We start from the raw sequence: 24894 nt of genomic DNA, 5'->3' as shown, positions 1-24894 counted from the left end.
TAATGTCTACACAACCCACACCAGAAACTTACTGCGACTCAGTACAGTCAGTTTCAGCTACGGCCAATCACCACAGTGCAACTGCCGCAGCCACCGCGCCTGTCTATCCTCTCCCTCCGTCGTGTGACTCCCGACTATTGCCTCCTTATCCACGCTTGGCTGGCAGTTTTGCGATGAGTGGACTCTTCGGTACAACCTATCCGGATTCCGCGGGCTGTATTACTGCTCTTGGACCTAACGCTCCGACGTTCTACACCTCTCTGGTACGAATTATATTTTTCCTTTAAAAATAATGTAATTGTTGTTTTTTTTGTAATTTTTGGCTCGATTCAGTTATCTTTCTTAACCAGTTCATTTAAGACCAAGAGATAAAAATTCCCTAGTTTAGGAATGCAGTAAATATTCTTGACTTGTTGAAAAAAAAAAGAGAACCACAATTTTTTTCCACTTCTTTCTTGGAACGATTAGTTTATATTGTGTAAGAAAAAAAATAATTAAAAAATATGCATGACGGCGGTACATATCTATTAACATATTTCTTTATCAGTTTGAAACAACTACTATGAAAACAAAATCACTAAATAAAAAGCTGTGTATGGCTAGCTGCTGAACTCTGCTATAACAACTGACAAGATTCAGCTGAATAACAAATATTTATACCTTTAAATACTTGTGTTTATCACTATATTTGACATGCTATAAAAGAATATTACTGTAAAGCAACACTGAAGTGCATCTCACATCTCTCTTATTACAGAACTGTATCTGTAAACCTGTTAATCTATGGTATATTTCACTGCATCTCACATCTCTCTTATTACAGAACTGTATCTGTAAACCTGTTAATCTATGGTATATTTCACTGCATCTCACATCTCTCTTATTACAGAACTGTATCTGTAAACCTGTTAATCTATGGTATATTTCACTGCATCTCACATCTCTCTTATTACAGAACTGTATCTGTAAACCTGTTAATCTATGGTATATTTCACTGCATCTCACATCTCTCTTATTACAGAACTGTATCTGTAAACCTGTTAATCTATGGTATGTTTCACTGCTTTGCTCTTTTTTCAGAGCTGTAACTACAACTGTTAATCTGTTACTGTTTAACATACTTTAAAACCTTTCTCTCAGTAGAGAGATTTAACTGTAACTCCTAATATGTTAATCCGTAGTTTACTTCACAACGTTTTTGTTAGTTAATATCGTAACATAGTTTCTCTTGTTAGGTAGTATGTTAATCTGTAATTTACTTCACAGAGTTTCTTTTGTTAGGTAGTATGTTAATCTGTAATTTACTTCACAGAGTTTCTTTTGTTAGGTAGTATGTTAATTCGTAACTTACTTCACAGAGTTTCTCTTGTTAGGTAGTATGTTAGGTAGTATGTTAATCTGTAATTTACTTCACAGAGTAACTTAATTTACTTCACAGAGTTTCTCTTGTTAGGTAGTATGTTAATCTGTAGTTTACTTCACAGAGTTTCTCTTGTTAGGTAGTATGTTAATCCGTAGTATGTTAATCCGTAATTTACTTCACAGAGTTTCTCTTGTTAGGTAGTATGTTAATTCGTAACTTACTTCACAGAGTTTCTCTTGTTAGGTAGTATGTTAATCCGTAATTTACTTCACAGAGTTTCTCTTGTTAGGTAGTATGTTAATCTGTAATTTACTTCACAGAGTTTCTCTTGTTAGGTAGTATGTTAATCTGTAATTTACTTCACAGAGTTTCTCTTGTTAGGTAGTATGTTAATTCGTAACTTACTTCACAGAGTTTCTCTTGTTAGGTAGTATGTTAATCCGTAATTTACTTCACAGAGTTTCTCTTGTTAGGTAGTATGTTAATCCGTAATTTACTTCACAGAGTTTCTCTTGTTAGGTAGTATGTTAATCTGTTAGGTAGTATGTTAATTCGTAACTGTTTCTCTTGTTAGGTAGTATGTTAATCTTACTTCACAGAGTTTCTCTTGTTAGGTAGTATGTTAATCTGTAATTTACTTCACAGAGTTTCTCTTGTTAGGTAGTATGTTAATCCGTAATTTACTTCACAGAGTAGGTAGTATGTTAATCCGTAATTTACTTCTTACTTTACACAGGTAGTATGTTCCGTAATTTACTTCACAGAGTTTCTCTTGTTAGGTAGTATGTTAATCCGAATTTACTTGTTAGGTAGTATGTTAATCCGGAATTTACTTCACAGAGTTTCTCTTGTTAGGTAGTATGTTAATCCGTAATTTACTTCAGTTTTTCTCTTTAGTTAAGATGTTAATCTGTAGATTACTTCATACAGTTTCTCTCCTTAGTTAATATGTTAATCCGTAGTTTACTTCACAGAGTTTATCTTGTTAGTTAATATGTCAATCCGTAGTTTATTTCATACAGTTAATATGTCAATCCGTAGTTTATTTCATACAGTTAATATGTCAATCCGTAGTTTACTTCACAAAGTTTCTCTCGGTAGAGGAATTTAACTGACACTTCAATTTGTACTTCACCACAAATGTGCTGCTGTAAGCCGTAATATACTACTCAACATCTACCTCACTACAGATGTCTCAGTAGAAGTGATAATATGTTAGCCTATATTATCAACTATACAACTGCCTCTCTCTCTATATATATATACCATATAGTGACTTGAACTGATAATTTGTTAGGCTAGTGTGCTTCATTCTTTATGGGTATTTCACGTTTGTTAGTGTAACTGGAACTTTTGTCAGTCAGTGAGTAGTGCTTTTCGAATTATTTGTCTTAATTAAGTATCTGTCACCATCTGCCTTCTATCTGTTACAGGCTAATCGCGAACTCCCTTTTCAGTCACATGATGTACAGTAACATTGCTAATTAGTCTAACTAAAATTTCGTTGTTCCCTTTCTTGATTTCAGCAGTAATTTATTGCAAACCACAATTTAGTTTGCTTCATATCAGGAACGTCATAAAATAACTCGCACACATCACACTTCTAAACGTATTAGTACCGTTAATGTGCTTTTAAAGGACATTTAATAAATCTTAACTAACCGACCAATAAAATACTCACTGTCTCTCACTACTGTGACTTTATTCGTAGAACGTTAATTACGATTGTCAACAGACCTATTAAATGTTGATTACATCTCGTAGATTTTGGCAAATTTACATTATTATCTCTCGTGGGAAGTTTCACGTAGAGAACTGGATCTCATTCACTGCATCTATACCCTATGTTTATCCTGTTTTTGAATGATGCTTATGTTAAGTGGTATCATGATATTCAAAACTAATGTTAATTCACTATCTAATTTCGAGTGGTCTTATCTTTTCCTTTCAATTTACCGATCTAAGATATTAATATTTATTTTGGAAAAACTACAAAAATATAAAAATCAATACAATTTTTCAATACACCTACGTAGGAGCCGGTCGTTGCCAAGTCGTTAACACAAGTGTTAATTAAAGGATTTGTGGTTCGTATCCCGTTGACGTAAAATTTCTCTCTGCACTTTGTAATCATAAAACGCGTTATAAGAGCGGGTGTCAAATTTCATTATTTGTGCTTCAGTAGTACAAGAGTTGGAGTAGCTCCTGTGTGTTGTAAGCCCACGTGGTTTAAAATGCATAAGAAATATATACTTATTGATGAAAAGTACAAAGACAGTTTTCAAAGTAGTGTTGGCCCGGCATGGCCAGGTGGTTATAGCGATCGACCAGCAATCTGAGGGCCGCGGGTTCGGATCCTTGTCACACCGAACATGCTCGCCCCTTTCAGCCATGGAGGCGTTATTATGTAACGCCCAATCCCACTTTTCGTTTGTAAAAGAGTAACCCTAGATATGGCGGTGAGTGATGATAAGTAGCTGCTTTTCCTCTAGTCCAACCTCGCTAAATTAGGGACGGCCAGCACAGATAGCCCCGTGCAGTTTTGCGCGAAATTCAAAAACAAACAATCTTGAAGCATCATTGAAATATGGCGTTAACAAATGCAAGATTGTGAAATATACAGTAATGAGTTCGATTCGAATACTGGTAACGATAATGTAAGAGCAATCTGCTCTATCTATCGCCGGGAATCGACCCCAGATTTTAACATTGTAAGGTTATTACTGTCCTATATTTTATCAGGACTCTCAGAATACAGTTATTAGCTAATAATTAAAAGATCATTCTCGTCCAAAAGAAAACATTTAGTCAAGGATAACTAAGTGTTGGAAGTCAAACAGCTATTACTGGGAGGTTTTAATAGAATCTCTTTTAAAAAATCACTGAGTCAATCATTAACAAGAAATTAGTTTGATAAGGAAATTAGTATTTGGAAAAAGTTTCTAAGTAATAATTTTATTACGCACTATTGTTGTTAGTTTTTAAACAAAATTCACCAGTACATGAATACCAAACCTAAATAATTATCAATGCTTTAGTTTTCATACCGAGTTTTGTTACTTATGTTTTCAACCCAATGAAACTTATCTTTTGGCCGTCGACGGGCGATGCAACAAATCTTACTTTATAATATGCGTTGTGCTGATGTAAAATTGACACAAGTAAAAGATTGTGACTGTGTATATTGTCAGGCCGGAAATGGAAATTTTTCCAACGCAAGTCACGTTGACTGAGAAGTCTAAATAGATAAAATATTACATTACTCAAACATACAAACTTATTGAATAAAGTATAACACTTTTGTACTTGATTTCAGATTGGTCATCTAATAAAATATATATTGATATATTTAATAAAGAATTTAAAATGTATTATACGAAATAATGTACTAGGTATTCCACTTATCCCCAGACCAAAGTCATTACCACATATTTTGTCTTTATATTATCTCACTTATTTGAAATTAATATACATACATATATGTTGTGATGGTCTTGAATTAGTTATTAACTACCGCGATTTACTGTTTATTAGCGTTAACTGTGTTAAAACGCAAGAATGAGAGGTCGAGATAGATTCAGAAAATAATAGTTCTAAGGACACAATTTAGTTACTTGCTTTATGTTCCATTAACCCTCGAGGAGTCTATTTGTACCGTTTACTACCAATCTTGAGTCGCATATTGCATAATATTCAGTATTTTCATAACTTTAACTATTGCAATACCCAATGCGACAAAATAACCATAAATATTCTGTAAAATAAATAATTTCTTTTGTACAACATAAGACCCCCCATAAAAAATTAGCTGGAGGTAACTGCAGTATAATTTTTTCCTCATATAATTTTTGGGTGATTCTTGTTATTAGGAATCGTGTAACTAGCTGGAGGGGGGAGCTATGGTTCAATAGCATTTCTTTACATAAATAATTTATAAAAATTCGGTTAAAAAACCGATAGGATATCTACCACAATGTGTAGTTCTATAGTGGTTTTAAATACCATTGTACCTCGAAATTTCAAGGTGTTATTTATGCTGGATTTGTGAAGATATCGAAGATATATCAGTATATTCTCTCAATGAAATTTCCTTCCTTATTTTCCGTTCTAGACTACGGCGGAAGATCTAAAAGACAGACGTCCACCATGGAGTACTTTCTCTCGACCACCAGCTTGCTATACTTACGACCCTGCTTTAGCCGCTTACACTCCGTACGGTGACAGGTATGTACTTTATCTACATTATTTACTATACGCAAAACATTCATATATTTCATGGCATTTTATAGCAAGAGTTTCATTCATGTCACAAATTTAGTATGTCAGGGAAAGTTTTCTCCTCTATTTCTTCTATTTATTTCCTCGCGGCTCCGTTCTTATCTTTCCAAATTGGCAGATGGACGACGTTAAGGATCCCTTCCATTAAAGCCCACTTCATTTCACACTTTAGCTCAAGTATACTTTCAAGTTTTTTTTAAACAACTGGTTATCAATTTTAGTTATCACTTCCTTTGTTCACATATCATCCGACATTTGTGAGAAGGTATAGAAACACACATAGAATAGATATGGAAAAATCTCAATGTTACCATTGTTCACACTTTCTCAAACATACTTAGTTTTTACAAGTTCAGAAATTACACACATAATCCAAATGATCTGATAACATGCTATACACGAATGTTAAATATGTATCACTACAGAGGATTTGGTATGCTTTGTTAAAAGTATTTTTAATATAGAAATCAGTAAGTCATGTGACAAACAAAATCCGATATAAACATGCAATTGGACGCCATATATCTGAACTTTTGTGCTAACTTTGTTTGACGTTACATAGGTGATGCGATGACGTCAAACACTGATAACTTATATCGACACAAAATATTCATCACTTAGATCATAAAGATGGGTTCAGATTAGGGATTTAGAGTTTTCGAGACGAGAATATCCTTTGTACTTAATGGCTTTGGAAAATAAAATAACATGGATCAAGATGGGGTGCCAGGATTATCCAGAAAGAGGCTTGCAAAATGTCTAACCTCATCCGTGGTGAACAACGTATGATGTATTGGTACAGATGAAAATTAACGAACACAAAGTTCATCTGGCACGAACAACACTACACAAAATAATAAGGAAGGATAATCTGTGGGATGAAACTTTCGAACTGAGTGCTGGCAAATCCTCGTTCTCGTGCAGTAAATGGGTTATGGAAAAAAAACCAACATAGAAGAGTGACATGTACTGTGTAAGACAGCCTTAAGATTTAGTGTATTCAGGGACACGTGGAAGACTTTTGCCACTGCCTTCTGTGTTCGGGAAGTGTTTCATCTGTTATAAGGCACTGCCTTTGTTTCCAACAGCTGAGTTCGACTCAACGCAACATTGCTATTGTTAGCTTGCACGGTTTTCAGATAGTTCATGACTGTACGTGGCGACAAAAGACTACAACGCAGTAGTGACACTCAACCTCTGTGTATGTTGAGACGCAGCACGGCAAAAGGCATTCCATATTTGGTATGGAAACACGAAACTAATTTAATGAGTTAGGTTCTAAAAACTAAAATATAAATGAAAGAATTGTAGAGTCACTTTTGTCCCACAATGTACGTGTGTTTGTGTATATATATTTTAATAATATTAAATAATTACATCCAAATGAAGTTCAATAAGTAAACAAAATCATGAGGAAGGACTGCATTAAAAACAACAAATCCCAACCTCTGATTAATTATATTATATTCATAAAGTTTTAAGCCATAAACAAAATATGCTGTATATTAAAAAAACAAACTCCTAGGGTACAAGCTACAACGTGGGATTATAAAATGTATCCTAGATTTTGGAGGTGAGTGATAAAGTAGGACCTACATTGCGGTGGGAGTACACCATCTATCAGTCTTAACCTCCAATTCGCTAGTCTTACATGAGAATATTAGAAATTTAGAAATTAGGAGAGCGAGCAGTAGGTGCTCAAGCCCACAACGTCCTACATATATATCACCTTTTACTGTCTGCAGACAGTTGTGGGAAAATTACTGCTCTCCCAAGTTAAAATATGAATAAGAAAAAGATAAATAAGAAAATAAAAAAAGAAAATAACGGTACTACCATTTGGGTGTAAGTAAGTTAAAACTTACCTCTTGAAGTTATCATTCCTGCTCCAAGTATGGTAGCGGCACTATTTAACACGACGTCAGTAAAGTGATAGTTTACTGTGACTGTTGTGCCATTATATGCGGCTCAATGTGTACATACGCATAAAGTAGTGCAAAGTTTTTAAATGATCTTATTTTTAACTAAAAATAATTTTAGTAAAATTGCTCTATATTTTACTCTCTTTCTGTTTATTTAATACATTTAAAGAAAAGATTGGATACATCAAACACACTAATACTTATTTTATACAGTATTTCAAACGAAAAACATAGCATACAAAATTTCTTACAATAATCATTTATGAAGCCTGGCCTACAATATTTTTCTAGCACCTAGACATACGACCTGACCTACAGCATCTACACTGCTGGCCAAAATCTTAAGGCCAATGAACATAAAGGAAAAATATGCATTTTGCGTTGTTAGACTCAACGACTTATTTGAGTAGAGCTTCGAAAGATGAAAATAAGAAAAGGGAAAATAAAAATAAAAATCTTTTTTAGCATTTAATAGAGAAAATGTGAACACTATGAAATTAGCCTAAATACTAGCTGGTCAAAAGTTTAAGACCATACTAAAACGAAGTCCTAAACAGGCCGGCATTGCGAATAACTTCAAACATTCGCTTTGGCATGGTCGATATAAGCGTTTGCAGAAGGCTGACTGGAATGTTATTCCAAATGGTGAAGATGGTTTCACAAAGATCATGTACTATTTGGAATTGATGTCCATTTCTATAGACTTCCCTTGCCATCCACCCCCAAACATTTTCAATGGGGTTCAGTTCGGGCGAACACGCTGGATGGTCCAAAAGAATCACGTTATTCGTCATAAAAAAAAGTCCTTTATCCTGCGGGCATTGTGGATTGCAGCGTTGTCCTGCTGAAGGATCCAGCCATTTCCACACAAGCGAGGGCCTTCAATCAATAAGGATGCTCTCTCCAACATGCCTATGTAGCCAACTGCTGTTTGACGCCACTGCATAACCTAAAGCTCCATTGTTCCATGAAAGGAAAAAGCACCCCAGATCATGATGGAACCTCCTCCACTGGTTGTGTAGAAAATGTCTCCGGTGGGATATCCTTATCGTGCCAGTAACGTTGGAGCCATCTGGATCATCCAGGTTAATTGTTTTCTTATCAGAGAACAAAACCTTCGCCCACTTTTCTACGTCCCGTGTTTGGTGCTTCTCAGCAAAGTTTAACCGAGCTGTTTCTTGGTGTAAAAGGAGGCGTGACCTTTGAAGACATTTGCAGTTTTTAAAGCCTTTCTCTCGTAGATGCCGTCTTATTGTACTTGAGCTGCATTCTGCGTCCATAAGGGCCTTAATCGGGTTCAACGATCGGCTGGTGTCTTGCCGGACAACCCATCGAATTCTCCTGCTCAACGCCGGGGAAATTTTCTTGGGCCGACCACTTAAAATTCTCGTTCCGTGTCCCTCAGGGTCTTTTAGGAAATTTACAACAGCAGTTTTACTACGCCCAATCTCACAAGCGATGGCACGTTGAGAGAGACCTTGCTTTGCAGCTCGACAATTCTGTCACGTTAAAACCTTTGCCATGTTTTTACCCAATGTAACACAGGAGATGTCAGTGGAAGATGTAGACAACGCTAATGCTTGAACACAAATGAGTAAATTTCGTTACGTTTTTAAGAATTATCGCTTTGTTTCAGTATGGTCTTAAACTTTTGACCAGCTGGTTTTAGGCTAATTTCACAGTGTTCATATTTTCCATATTAAATGTGTAAAAAGCTTTTTATTTTTATTTTCCCTTTTCTTATTTTCATCTTTCGAAGCTCTACTCAAATAAGTGGTTGAGTCTAACAACGTAAAATGCATATTTTTTCTTTCTGTTTATTGGTCTCAAGATTTTAGCCAGCAGTGTATCTAGTAACTAAACACACAACCTGACTTACATTATTATCTCTAGTAACTAAACTATGCAACCTGATCTACATCTTCCCTTGCAACCAGCCATACAACCTAACCTACATCGTTTTCTTTATTAACTAAACATGAAACCTGACTTGCATCATTTTCTCTAAAACTGGATATGGGACCTCACCTACATTATTTTATCTAATATATGGACACAGGACCTCGCCTACATTATTTTCTCTAGTATATGGACACAGGACCTCACCTACATTATTTTCTCTAGTATATGGACACGGGACCTCACCTAGATTATTTTCTCTAGTATATGGACACGGGACCTCACCTACATTATTTTCTCTAGTATATGGACACGGGACCTCACCTACATTATTTTCTCTAGTATATGGACACGAGACCTGACATGTATCGTTTTCTCTATAAACCCGACATGAAACCTGGCCGACATTATTTTCTCTAATAAATGAAGAAGGGACCTGACGTATATTAATTTGTGTAAGAACTGGACATGGAAATTGACATACATTATTTTCTCTACCAACTATACTAATCTACATCTAAAGCATATAATATGATCAATATTGCTTTCTTTATTAGTCATATTTGGAACATGAATATGGATTTTGAATTTGATTTTTTTCTGTCGTACAACTAAATATGGATCTTTTCTTCTGTTCTCTTCCATAACGATTAGGTATGGGTCACCAATGGATGGTGTTGTTGCCAGAAAAAAGAATGCCACTAGAGAAACGACTAACACATTGAAAGCGTGGCTCTACGAACACAAAAAGAATCCCTACCCCACCAAGGGTGAGAAGATCATGCTGGCGATCATCACCAAGATGACACTGACACAAGTGTCCACGTGGTTTGCTAATGCTAGGAGACGGCTGAAAAAAGAAAACAAGATGACCTGGGAGCCTAAAAACAAGTTAAATGAATCCTCAGATATGGACGAAGAAAATGACGATCTTGTCTCAGTGGACGAAACTGCCCATAATGATGTCAAAACTCAGAAGCTTAGTGAAAAAACAGACAAAAGTAGAAAGTGTAAGAATTATCAACATATATCGTAGTGTCTGTTTTTCTGTATAACTCTCTTCTTTTTTTTTAATGAAGAGTAACACTGGTGCTCGTGCTCTCTCTTCATCAGATGCTGTTGAGAGCTACGAAAGCTTCTTGTGCAGAGTTTGGATTTCTTGTAACCAAGTAAATTTTTGGAAAATCTTTTTTTGAAGAATTTTCCTGCAAAGTTATACAATAGCTATCTGAAGATACCTGTTTATAATTTTGAATTAACAGACGAGAGTGAAGGCAGTTAGTTAACAGCACGTATCGCCAACTATTATGCTTGATTTAGTGGTTGGCGTATTGAGCAGCAAAACAAAGGGTCCAGGATTCTAGACGCAGTATCGCTGAACACGCTTCGTACTTTCAATTGTGGGCGAGTTATAAGAGTGATAGTCACCCAGTTATTCGGTTAGAAATAGTAGCTCAAAGTTAGGAATAATTAAATTTGTTTCCTGGGGATGTCTAAATTAATTTTTATCCCACATGCGCATAAGGTGTCATACAGGTTAAAAATTCTAGTTTCAAATAGATAGACATGCTACCTTATACACCCGCTCCCCATTGTATGTCTCCGGACTCACATTTCTAATAACTTGGTTTGATTACCCGTTGTGGACAGAGCACATATAGCCCATTGTGTAGATTTGTGCTTAATTCAAAAAAACCTTATTTATCCGAAAGTTAGAATTTAAACAGTGTAAAGAAGTTACAGGTATGTATACAGATAACGTGCTAATTAAATCTTTAGTATAATAAAGACAGATATTTGAAATTTATTTAAACTTTTATGTTTTGGAAATAGAAATACATTGCTTTATCTAATGACTTCTCTCTACATTCTTCTTTGTATGTTAATTGGTAAAACATCATAGTTCATATCTGCAAGTCTCTTTACCAGTTGTTCTTTACCACATAATAGACACAGATTGATTACAGGATCGCGTATTTGATTTTTTGTTTTTCAACTTTTGCTCAAAGCTACTCGAGGGCTATCAGCGCGTACCTTCCCTAATTTACCAATGACAAACTAATCAACACCACCCACCGTTAATTTGTAAGTTACTTTTTTATATGCGTTAATTGGAATTGATCGCGACTTTATAACGCCCTTACGGCTGAAAGAGCGCGCATGCTCGGTAACGAGGTTTGATATTCGCGACTTGCAGAATGCGAGCTGTGAGCACTTCACCATGCCAGACTGGATAGCGTGTTAAAACGTATACTTGATTTTAAAGTTTAATAGGAACTTCGAAGTGCTAAGATTAAAGATAAATACGTTATTCAACAGATATTTTAAGCATTAGATAACGTTGTCTTCATCAACAGGGGTCAAAGGTTAAACAGTTACAGTGATCTTACTGGATCCTTGCAAATGTTCTTTAACAGGAAATAAACGTTATATATCTACAATGTTGGATTGTTGCATGATACTAGACACACCTTCTTCAACAGGAAACAAAAGTTATATATCTACAATGTTGGATTGTTGTAGAATATTAGACACACGTTCTTTAACAGGAAATAAAAGTTATGTATCTACAGTGCTGGATTGTTGTATAATACTAGACACTATTTAACACTGTAAACAAGGAAGATTAGCAATCCCTTGGAAAACTTTGTTCACATCTCTTTTTAACTTTTTCTTTAGCCTGATGAGATTATACTTTCTACTTAAGTTTCTTATTGAGAGAATTCTAAGTTAGATGTAGCAAATATATTGTCATAGTTGATAAACTATGCCATTGACGAAATGTTCTATTTTATAAGTGTTTTACTTCCGACGCAATTTTGTATTTAGAAGATGTTTGTCAGTGTTTTTCAAATGTACTATATTATAGATAACTTCAGTGGATTTTAAAAATAAACCTTTTTTAGGAAGGAAATAAGTAAAGTGTGACGTAAATTAGCATTTTAACTCAATGTTATTGTGTTTTTTTCATCTGATACAGCACATGACGTGATTGCACCGCAGCTTACCGTTGACGGTAAGTCTGAAGATAGTAAAACGAAGGAAAGAGTTACAGACGAAAATTGTAATTCCATCTTCCGAGAAGATACAAATCACCCGTCTCCTCAGCACTTATCAACTGAGCATGAGCAGTTCACATCGTCCTCAATCAGTAGAATGTACGGTCTAGTTGCGGCTTCTCCAAATTCAATTCAAGCAAGTAGTTCTGGTTCCCACAACTCAAGACCAAAGATTTGGTCATTAGCTCGCACCGCCACATCAAACAGTCCTCCTTGTCTAAAACGTCCTTCCCAGCTGACTTCAAACAGCCTCTCGGCTCTTAAATGTCCTTCTAAGTCGAACTCAGACATTGTCTTGTCTCTGGAATGTCCTCCTCAGGTGAATTCAGAAAATCTCTCTACTATAAAACATTCTGCCCAGACAAAGATACATTCTTCTGCACCATTGAAACAATCCAGAGATTTTGAACCTTACAATTCCTCTGATTCAGATACGAAAGAACGTTTATACAGGTTTACGATGACTGAAGGGTTTACCAATAACAATGGATTAGTGTCTAGTTATCCTGACCACTGGAACCTCAGCCCTGCTTCGAGAGCTTCCAACCCTACCAACACTGGTCTAGCTATGAATTGTGAAGCACGAATAGAAAGAGTTATGTCTGCTCGTGTGGTAACAACAACAACACGAGAGGTGACACTTCCATACTTTTCAGCTAAACATCCAAATTGTTCTTTAGACTCTGAAATCAGAGAAAGTGCAGCGAATAATAACATATTTTCTAAAAGTCGAGATTCTTTGCCTTCCCAAACTTCCTACGAATATAGGAGGACTCAGGAAAATGGCTCTAGTTTAAATTTGAATGGTATCCCAGAAGTGGTTTGTTCGACAACGGTCAACGTGAGAAATAAAGAATCTCACCTTTCTGGATGTGAAAACTATCAGAGATCCTTCTGTGATAACATTGGAGGTAAGTTACTGTTACAAAATTTGTTACAAAAATATTACTAATAATACATTTATAAGAAATTAGTTTCAATAGTACAAAAAAAAACGTTTTTGTTTTTTAAATACTGAATTATTTGATTGTTTTTTGTTTTTTTTTGCAACCTTACTTTAACTTTCCTTACTGTTCGAGTCATTTAGAAAATTATTGTTTATGCTTCTATGTAAGGGAAAAGACAGTTCCCTCTGGAATGCTTCTAAACATTTTGCGACTTCAGTCTTTCACTTATTGGAAACGACTCAAAGAAGTTGGTGTTGTCAGTAAAGTTTCAAATGTGAAACATTTTAAGTGGTTTAAGTACATTTCAGAAATCATCAGGACTAGGTATGAGTTTTGTTTTTTAAACAACTTTAGAAGTGTAAAGTAACTTTAGTGCGAAATTCCTATCAAGTTATAAACCATAAATCGAATCTAAAAAACAACTGTGATTAAGTTTTACAACATTTTCAGGAGACAAGAAAAATATGTCACAAAAGGTTAGTTTGAGTAACCAGGAAACAGGTATCATAAATGTTAAAGTAACCAGAAAAACAGATATCGTAAACGTTATTTTACATAACCAGAAAACAGCTTTAATAAATGTAAGACGAGCAACCTAGAAATAGCTATTATAAAAGTTAGGTTTGGTAATCAGAAAACAGCTTTAACTAAACATTAATTTTAGTTTCCGTCAAACTGATATCACGAAGATTAGCTTTAATATCCAGTAAATAGACTCTATGTTAGTTAATAATAACTAGGCAATAGATGTTAGAAAGGTTAGCTTGAGTAACCTTAGCATGGTTATAGAAAACAAATATTACAAACGTTTGAGTTGTATGAACAGTCTGAAAGGTCCTGAGCAAGATTGTAATGCTAATCACACTTTAATCATTTTCACAGAAATGAATACTGAATGAACAAGGGTAAGATTTATCTGTGAACAATCCTCTTCAACTAATCCTTTATCCAATAATCCTACTCACAGAATTGAATACAAAAAGATCAAGGGTAAGATTTTCTCATGAACAATCCTCTCCAACTAATCCTTCTCACAGAAATGAATAAAGAAAAATTAGGGCAAGAATTTCCTGTGAACAATCCTCTTCATCTAATCCTTTACTCCAATAATCTTTCTACCCCAATCACATAGGTATAATAGTCCCCCCCCTATTTCTACAAAAACATTTTGTTGCTGAGATTTTGAGACCTTTGGTATACCACGAGTTTTTATGACAACTGTTTCGATTGTTTAAACTAAATTTGTGATATCTGTTTTCTAGGTACTTAACTTGACAAAAGTAGTCCACATGGAAAACGTCAGAATATCGTAATTTTATACCACAAACAATCAGCTTTTATTTGTTTGTTTGTCTATTTTGAGTTTGGCGAAAAACTACTCGAAGGCTATCTACGCTAGTTGTCCCTAACTAGCATTGATAAACTAGAGGAAAGGCATCTATCCAAGAGCATCCACCACTGATTTTCTGATCTTTTCTGATCGAATAGTAGTATTTGACTACCACTTACATAACACACCTGCAACATCAAACGAATTAGAAGTTATCGATTTCACAGTACGGACACATTGGACACTAAGCTACACTCGGATCAGCTTTATTAAAATAGATTCACAATAACTAAACAATTTTCAAAAACAAATTAAACTAAGATGAGTTGTTTTATATTTTTTTCTGCTTAAAATGTTTTATATCATATGAAGTAATTGTTTGTAAAAATATAGGTCTCGCAAAGAGCCATTACTTGAGAATATTACAAAAAAAAAGGTATTTATATTTTCTGAACACAAAAACAAATTTTTCTTTATCTTGATCCAACAATAAAATCTACTATGAGCTGAAGAGCGTATAGGTGATAAAGTGTGTTTGTTTTTATGTAGCATGCTTTCGAAAAATTTTTACTGCTACGCATAAACTGCTTTCTGTACGTTGCGTTGTGCGTTTTTAATCGAACAAATGTTATCGTATTGTTAACATCTGTTTGCCAGTCAAAAAATAAATCTTAGATATCATTTGTAAGGAAATGTATTGCACATAAAACTATCAATTACTGAACGTTTAATAAATCAAATACTTATAAAAAAAATCTTATTTTCTAGAATTACCGCCTGGCTCTATCGTCCCTTATTCTGCATTTGGAAGCTTTAAAAATTTCAGCATGGGAAATTCAACAGCCTTTAGACCAGTGGGAGTAAGGTAAAGAAGGCAGTAATGCATCTAGGTGTTTAATTTTAAAACAGTTTGTGTGTGTAATTTACGAAAGGTTCTTTCTTATATTTTAGATGATTGACGTCAATAAAGTATCCTTCCGCAGTATCGTATTCAGCAAAGTTATTATTATGGAGTTTTAATGACAAAACATGTGGGTTTAAAACGCCATGCTTTCTCAGTCAAAAGTCTAGATACCGAAGTATTTTTGTTCATTTTTTACCCAAGCTAACTTAATTAACTGTTTATGGAAATTTTAAAGAACGACCAGAAGACAAGGTATCTGTATCGGTGGTTTCAAACTCTTTTAGTTTGAGACTCCTATGCAAGCAGAAAAGTTTCAGGCCTCCCCAACCTATTACTGTTATATGGAGATCAAAAACAGTACAGTAGTAAAAACTATAACACCTCGTTTTGACATACCGTATAATTTAATTCATAGTTTTTACCGGCTTATTGTTTATTTAGAATTAATTTACCATCTTTGTTTTCGGCTCATTTTCTGGCGGTATCCCAGAAAAAGCTCCACAGCCTCCAGGGGACCTTCGGCTCCCAATGTGGGAAACACTGATCCAGATCAAGCTCATAAACCTTCATTACTGTATAGTAACCCTCCTATTATATCAGCATTTGTAGTTTAATATATATGTATATATATATAGTTTAATTATTTCCAACCATTCAATAATAATTGCAACACAGTTATTAATAAATTGTTACAGAATAGACAATTTCACACGTGTAGTAACTTTCTGCATGTGTAAAAATTACACAATAAACTATATGCATCATATAATACAAACCTCAATAAATTTTAAATGATATAAAACAGCCACGTAAAGTCTTTACGACATATTTTAGCAATAAGGAATCTTAGATTTTTTTTCCAATTTATTTATTTTATTAATTCATACTTTTAAGGTTTGGCGTCGCTACCTTATGGCTAATAAATCTGTTTTTTTTTGTTTGTTTGTTTTGAATTTTGCACAAAGCTACTCGAGGGTTATCTGCGCTAGCCGTCCCTAATTTAGCAGTGTAAGACTAGAGGGAAGGTAGCTAGTCATCACCACCAACCGCCAACTTTTGGGTTACTCTTTTACCAACGAATAGTGGGATTGACCGTCACATTATAACGCCCTCACGGCTGGGAGAGCAAGCATGTTTGGTGCGATCGGGATTCGAACCCACAATCCTCGGATTACGAGTCGAACGCTTTTTTTTTCAGAATTAATGCTGTAATATTGTATAAGATATACCGTGTTATATTATACTAGATACACCGTGTTATGAGATACACTGTGTTATATTGCACAAGATACACCGTGTTATATTGTACATGATACACCGTGTTATAAGATACACCATGTTATATTGTATAAGATACACCGTGTTATATTGTACAAGATACACCGTGTTATAAGGCTTTGAAAGTTTCCGACGTTTTTGTTATTTTTTTCGGTTGCTACAATAATATAGATGTGTGGCATGGTTATCGCACTTTGGCCTAAGATACGTCCCAATATAAAATGTAGTATCTTATATTTGTCGTATACGAAGTTAGTTAAAAAAATATACAAAATATTGCTGAAACAATTATCCTTTTTCAACACTGAATTGTCACAAAAATATAATGCAGCTTCAAGGCTTCAAAATAACTAATACCTCCTGAAAAACTGGTATACAAGGACGAAACGCCATTCTTTGAATTATCATATAAAACCGTTATATCACCTAGATAAATGCCTTTAGAGGGATGTAATATAAGATCCAGCATAGACTTAATATCCGCTTTAGAAGGACATAGATATGTCGTCATATAAAAACATCTATATCCGCTTTAGAAATTGCCATAAACGAACATAATACCTTCTTGAAAGCTACCACAGAAGGACGTGATTTCAGCTTCAGAGCCACTATAGAACTGCACAAAACAATAATGCTAGTTATAAGACCATCTTAAAAAAACATAAACTTAGTCTCAAAACTGTCATAAAAGAACATAACATCAGCTACAGAACTGCCATAAAGACATTAAAAAAACAAGAATGAAGGGCTATTAAGAATAAGACAGATAACAGGAATGATATATTTGTTCGTTTTGAATTTCGCTCAAAGCATCACAATAACTATCTGCGCTACCTGTCCCTAATTTAGCAGTGTGAGACTAGAGGGGAGGCAGCTAGTCATCACCACCCACCGATAACTATAGAACTGCTCTTTTATCAACAAAGAGTAAGATGGACCGTGACTTATAACGCCCCCACAACTGAAAGAACGAGCATGTTTAGTTGAACGGTGATAGAATGATGAGAAAAATGAAATTAGGCTTACTGTAAAGTTATACTAGTGTGTAAATAAAAAGAATGGGACAGATTAAATATTCATAGAACCTGCATTATCGAATGAAAGGTAATTTGTATTAAACTTCTTGATTTCAGTATATATAACATAATTTATTATCACTGCCCTATTATAGAGAATGTTTATACAGAATATTTTGATTTAATTCTAAGAATACCTTAAAAATAAAACAATTTGCTTAGGATGACGAGATAATTCGACGTCTGTGTATCTTCCTTCATAATCCACTTCACCGAAGTTTAACTAGAAACTAGAAGATCCTTCAATTAAGGGACCCGGCATGGCCTAGCGCGTTAAGGCGTGCGCTTCGTAATCTGAGGGTCGCGGGTTCGCGCCCGAGTCGCGCCAAACATGCTCGTTCTTCCAGCCGTGGGGGCGTTATAATGTGACGGTCAATCCCACTATTCGTTGGTAAAAGAGTAGCCCAAGAGTTGACGGTGGGTGGTGATGACTAGCTGCCTTCCCTCTAGTCTTACACTGCTAAATTAGGGACGGCTAGCACAGATAGCCCTCGAGAAGCTTTACGCGAAATTCAAAACATACCAAACCAATGCTCCATTAACACCACTTCGGCAAAGTACAGGTGTTTTATTACGTATTTACTTTGTGAACAGCTAATCCAAAAATGTCAATCGTCGGGATAGTGTTGTTCACGTGGATGGTATGTTTATGAAAGGACCAATAAAAATATTTAATAAAACAGCGCGCTACGCTAAGGAAGGTTTATTTGTTTGAAGGTAAGCACAAAACTGCACAATAAATTATCTGTGGTTTGACCACTAAGGGTATCGAAACTCTGTATCTTGCTGTGGTAGTGGGAGGCGTCAAGGCAGAAAAGTCAGTTTTGAGCTTTATATTTTCAGTTATTACATGACGACCAAAAACGACAACATCTTTAGTAGTAGACTGACATTGGCCAACTACTGCTACCTTTGGCCAGCTGGAATATGCTCGTATGTAATTTATAAGAAAGAAAAATATTGTTTTTTGTTGAATATTCCTTTGGTTTATTCTTGTGTTTTTACATGTGACTAAAAGTTACGGTAAACTGTCCTTCTCTCTTCATATTTCTTTTGACTAGAGTAAACTGAAATTCCCTGTATACATTTCTGATGGGTAGATAATTTAGTCCCCCGCTGGTACAGCGGTAAGTCTACGGATTTACAATGTTAAAATCAGGGATTCGATTCCCCTCCGTAGACTCAGTAAATAGCCTCATGTGGCCTTGCTATAAGAAAACAAACACACACACTAAATAATTTACAGTAAACTGAAATTCCTTGAACACATTTTTCGTAACTGAAATTCCCTGTATACATCTCTCATTATTATAATATTAACATCTCTCATAATATTATTTTAGTGAACTGAACGAAAATATTCCATAATTATCATAACAAAACTTTCTAAAACGAAGAAATCGTACAAATTCTCATAATTCACGTCATGGAATTTCATGGTTAGAAACAGCACCTAAAACATAACTTCAATCTTGCTTTAATCGAACACTATTTGGCATGACCTTGTGATTTACGGTGCTTAGCTTGCAACCTGCGGGTCACTCGTTCGAATCACACCACACATTCTCGCATTTTTAGTTGTGAAGGCATTATAACTGAAGGTCAACCCAATTATTCATTGGTTAAAAACTAGCGCAAGAGTTCTTGGTGTTGACTAGCTGACTTTCCTTCAGTAGGGACAGCTAGTATAAATAGCCCTCAAGTACTTTTGCTCGACGTTCGACAAACGAAATAATAGTTTTTGTTTTTTTATCAACTTCTGTAACAAACTTCGAAACAGTAACAAATCTGTGCTGATATGGGGCTTCATATACAAATACCTGAAGAATAAGATTGAAATCAAACAGTTTTGAAGGCTAACAGGTGGATCTCCAAATTACAAACATCTATATAAATATCTCTGCAACTCGAATAGGTAATATGATTCATAAGATATCGTTTAGAAAACAATAGTGTGTATTTTTCACGTAAATCCTCTTAAAGTATATGTTACTATCGAAAAATACAGCCGGTAAATTTATTGAAGTAAAAGTAATAACATCGAAGATGAAAGTGTGGACATTCGAATTCAGCCATCAGAAGCAGGGTCACTCACTCAGACAGAACACACTTAACTGGAAACTGATGTTTATTCTAGTATGCACGACCATAAACAGTGAAAAGTGGAGGCAGATAGGAAAAGAAATATTAATTTTAAACATTTTCGCCGCTAGAGATTAACATCTATAAAGATAACCACGTGTTTCCGTGATACAGCCTGAATAGAATAGAAAACAGCATGGAAAAATATTCGAAGAAAAAGGCTTAATGGGAGTAAGAAGAGAATTCCAACCAGAACAGTAAACAGAAACCAGACTTGTAACAAGTTTGTGCGTTCCTATAGTTGAATAAGTTCGTGATTTCAAACAGCAAAATTCCAAATATTTGCGCAATTTTAAAAGTAAAGATTCGTTTCCTTTAAAATAATGACTGTAGTTTGTTTGTTTTTTTATTGAACAGTTGATAAAACTTACGGAACTGGAACTATTGTTATGGGTATCTCCTCCAGTATTGTATTTTAATGTAAATATAATATAAAGACGAAAAAATAATAGCAATAATTATAAATGCAGGAAAGATAATCCACAGTGGTTATCACACTAGTATTTTAGCAAACAGTCTAGAATAATATCAAAGGTTATTCCGTAAATCACTGATACAACAAGTTTACGATTGAATATCTAGGTTAGCATTCTTATCGACTGTATCAAAAATCTACACTCTTAAAACATCACTGGTTGTACCAGTCTATAGATGTTTAAAAAAACACAGATTCAAAAATGATCATTTATTTACTAGTATGAAGATGTACCAAACTTATAATGTTTTAATTTCGAGTATTTGTTTGTTTGTTTGTTTTGGAATTTCGCACAAAGCTACTCGAGGGCTATCTGTGCTAGCCGTCCCTAATTTAGGAGTGTAAGACTAGAGGAAAGGCAGCTAGTCATCACCACCCACCGCCGACTCTTGGGCTACTCTTTTACCAACGAATAGTGGGATTGACCGTGACATAATAACACCTCCAAGGCTGAAAGGGCGAGCATGTTTGGCGCGACTGGGATGCGAACCCGCGACCCTCGCATTACGAGCCGCACGCCTTAACACGCTTGGCCATGCCGGGCCTAATTTCGAGTAATGCGTTTCGTTACAAAGTGAATGTTTTTCCTTCGTCTCTTAGATGTTTACATAAAATTACTTGATTTATATTTAAATACTGAGAAAAGTGTAATTAGAGCACGATTTTTGAAGAGACGTCTTAAAATAAATTATTCGTGACTTGCAAAACACAAACTAATTTTTTGACATTTTTTCATGTGCACTCGTTAAAACCTCATTAGAGTTAGGTTTCCTCTACATTTCATTAAACACGTTTTGAGGTGTGTTTGTTTTGAATTAAGCACAAAGCTACACAATGGGCTATCTGACCTTTACCGATCACGGGTATCGAAACCCGGTATTTAGTAGTGTGAGTCTGCACACATATCGCTGTGCCACTAGGGGGCTGTTTTGAGGCTCTTTCATATGACGATTTCAGGTATAACTGTGAAATAGCCCGAGAAAGAAACCGATGCTGTAGAATATAATGAAAACAAGGATTATATACGAAACTAAACCTATGAAAAGTGATCACGTGATTTGAAAGACCTTTTAAAGTATTTAAAAAATATATCGTAATCAATGTTTTTGTTAAACAGAAGATACTCTTTTAATAACTAACTCATTGTTAACACTTGTTTTAATTGTTTGTTTGTTTTGGAATTTACCACACAAACCTACTCGAGGGCTATCTGTGCTAGCCGTCCCTAATTTAGCAGTGTAAGACTAGAGGGAAGGCAGCTAGTCTAGTCATCACTACCCACCACTAACTTTTGGGCTACTCTTTTACCAACGAATAGTGGGATTGACCGTAACATTATAACGCCCCCACAGCTGGGAGGGCGAGCATGTTTATCGCGACGCAGGCGCGAACCCGCGACCCTCGGATTACGAGTCGCACGCCTTACGCGCTTGGCCATGCCGGGCCCACTTGTTTTAATACAAACTCAGTTATTTTTGAAACGTTCTAGTAAGTTTGTTTGTTTGGTGAACTTCGCGTAAAGCTACACTAGAGCTACTTGCGTCGGCTGTCTCTAATTCTGAGACGATAAATTAAAAGTCCCTAGTCAACAGCACCCCCAGCCACCGCTCGGGCTGTTCTTCTGAAACCGATTAGTGGGATTTGACCGTCATTCTTATAACACACCCACGACCCCAAAGTAGAGAGTGTAGTTTTGAGATTGTAATTTTTTGTTCGTTTTTTTACGGTAGTGAGATAGCAACCACTTTTACACCAAATATACAGTCCGGTATGCTAAACATTTAACCTCAGATCCACAATCCATCAAGCTAAATATTTATCCTCAAATCCGAAGTCTGGCATGCTAAACGTAGGGTCGTTCTTGGCCCGTTCAAATAAGTATATATGACCTCAAACTTCTGACAAAAGAGTTAAAACATACATAAGTGCAACGGTGGGAATCAAAGTTTAGTTTCACCTGAAAACTAAGGTCGTGTTATTGTAAAGTGAAACGTAAGATACGAAACATTAAAAATAAATTTCTATCACACAAATTTCAACGATTTTTAGAATATACACTTGTTAAAACACGTTTCACTCACAAGTTGTTTGGATATCCAAACACGATTTTCAGCGTTATAAGACCGCTAACTTACCGGTGGGATATTGTTATGAATCTTAAAGAGTTATAAATATTAATATTACCTACAGTTGAGAGTGGAATGAACTTGAAGTCAGTTTTACTTGGGAAAGAGAGAGGGACAATGAAAGTTTATGGTATGCAAGCGCAGTGGTAAGAGTTTAGATTCTGTAGATGTAATCTGTTCTACGACATAAGTCGTATTAGCAGGTTCATTACAGAAAACTCGAATTCAATTATCTGGTGTTTCTTGGCAGGAATTTCTATGAATGTATTTCTTTATATTAAAAGTTTGATTATTCAAGTATTTATAAAACCAAATACCTTGTTACCCTCCAAACTATTTAGAAGTTTGAGTTTATAATTTATTTATTACGATTTGAAGCTTATCTATCTGCTTTTTATTTTCAGTGACGTCTTCTCTATCGTAGACTCTCGAAAATAATATTATGGACGTCAAAGAAGACTAGTTATAAAAAAACACTTTCAAATCAGAGAACGTGCTTGTGATACCGATAGAACGTTGTTGATGATAACATCATTCTTCTCTTCTTACTGTCAACCACTGACCAACTTCATTTCATCACTGACAGAGAAGATAAAACCCATTAAAGAAACCCAACCTGTCTTCTTTGGTGAATGATTTCATTGCTTTTGGGACATTAACAGCTGATATTATATATTCTAATTACAACTGTGTGATAAAATACTGCATCCAAATACCGAGAAAGGCCATCCTTAAGAACAGAAGAATAGACCATGGAGAGATAGTCTAAAGAGTCCCTTAGAATGAGGAAGATAATATCCCTATTAAAAAAGTGACCAACATTGGTAAAGTCTTTCTGTATAACACGGTTTAAACTGCCTGACCAAGGACTTCTGCCTCAAACGTTGCAAATAATAATGAACATTTTATTATAAATGTGTTTTACTGATTATGAACACTTTTCATTATTTTCCCATGTCTCCCGGTGTTTTCTACTGAGTGTTTTTTTTTCTATATAAAATTACTAGCTAACATAAAAAACTTCCCTCCTCTATAATAATAAAAAAGTCCCCATCTTAAGATCTCTATGTAACGAGTTAAAAATATCCAAAACAAAGCTGGATGAACTAGCTCACTGCAAAATACATTCTTACAAATATAATCATTGTCCTGGAGTAGTTTTGAAATTAACATATCGTATTGTAAGCTACAGAACTTTTCTTCCATTTTCAGAAACAAGGTATAAGAAACATTTTACTGCAATACAGTTACAGTTTTTATAATATAGTGCGAGTTCTGAACACTTTTTTCAATCTTCTTCTCGTTTTAGTTCGAAAAATGAAATATACAATTTCCACTGATACAAGAAGTATCTATAACTTAGGAATGTTGACGATTATTGTTTGTGGCATTAAAATTGTGCTAGATGTATATTTTAACACTGTATGTTTAAAGGCCTACAAGATCAAGAGATATTTTACCTGCGAATACGTTCAATTAAATTTCAAATTAAGAAAAATAGCTTTAAAATCAGAAATTGTACTTTATAACATAGAACTCAGCTTTATAACCTGGAGATCTACCTTACAACCTAGAGCTTAGCTTCATAACTTAGAGATCTACTTTATAACCTTGAGCTCTACTTTATAACATAGAACTCAACTTTATAGCCTGGAGATCTACTTTATAACCTAGAGATCTACCTTACAACCCAGAGCTCAGCTGTATCGAATAATTGTTTAGGTTTGGGTTTGAATTCTTGTATTTTCTGTAATGGTGCTCCTTATTGTATTTGCTATGGTTGGTAGTGACTGATGTTATAAATGTTTTTTTTAAACTAAGGATGACATTAAACAGTTTTACAGGATGATTTTTTATCTTCGGTTCTTTAGAAAGTGATTACTATAGACAACACATACATTTTCACCTGAATTTCATATAGAACTTAGCCAACACATACATTTTCACCTGAATTTCATATATAACTGATGAACGGTTCAGAATCAGTCAGCCATAGAAATATAATTCAATACTATACGAGTTACCAGAACGTACCTTTCATTCCATCGAAAGAATAAAGCTAGAGATATGAAATTGATGATGATTTAAAATATCT

The 24894-nt window shown here is 34.9% G+C and overlaps 1 protein-coding gene across 2 annotated transcripts; it reads left to right on the top strand.

The window, feature by feature from the left end:
- On the top strand, positions 1-24648 carry LOC143250822 (uncharacterized). Of its 2 annotated transcripts, XM_076501874.1 has the most exons (6): positions 1-263; positions 5475-5587; positions 10117-10472; positions 12443-13432; positions 15567-15663; positions 23204-24648. In XM_076501874.1, exons 1-6 carry the CDS (start codon positions 3-5, stop codon positions 23235-23237), a joined length of 1851 nt encoding a protein of 616 aa, XP_076357989.1. In that variant the 5' UTR covers positions 1-2; the 3' UTR covers positions 23238-24648. The 2 variants fall into 2 exon arrangements, with proteins under 2 accessions (XP_076357989.1, XP_076357990.1); XM_076501875.1 differs by lacking the exon at positions 15567-15663.
- The last annotated feature ends 246 nt before the right edge of the window (positions 24649-24894 follow it).

Source organism: Tachypleus tridentatus, chromosome 5 (assembly GCF_004210375.1).
Source record: "Tachypleus tridentatus isolate NWPU-2018 chromosome 5, ASM421037v1, whole genome shotgun sequence".
In the NCBI taxonomy this organism is placed as follows: domain Eukaryota; kingdom Metazoa; phylum Arthropoda; class Merostomata; order Xiphosura; family Limulidae; genus Tachypleus; species Tachypleus tridentatus.
This window is presented reverse-complemented; position numbering and strand designations above follow the sequence as displayed.

Excerpts from the sequence above, each read along its gene's own strand:
- LOC143250822 (XM_076501874.1), top strand. The coding sequence starts at position 3 with ATGTCTACACAACCCACACCAGAAACTTACTGCGACTCAGTACAGTCA. Across the intron at positions 264-5,474 it reads CGACGTTCTACACCTCTCTG|ACTACGGCGGAAGATCTAAA; the intron begins GTACGAATTATA and ends TTTCCGTTCTAG. Across the intron at positions 10,473-12,442 it reads AACAGACAAAAGTAGAAAGT|CACATGACGTGATTGCACCG; the intron begins GTAAGAATTATC and ends CATCTGATACAG.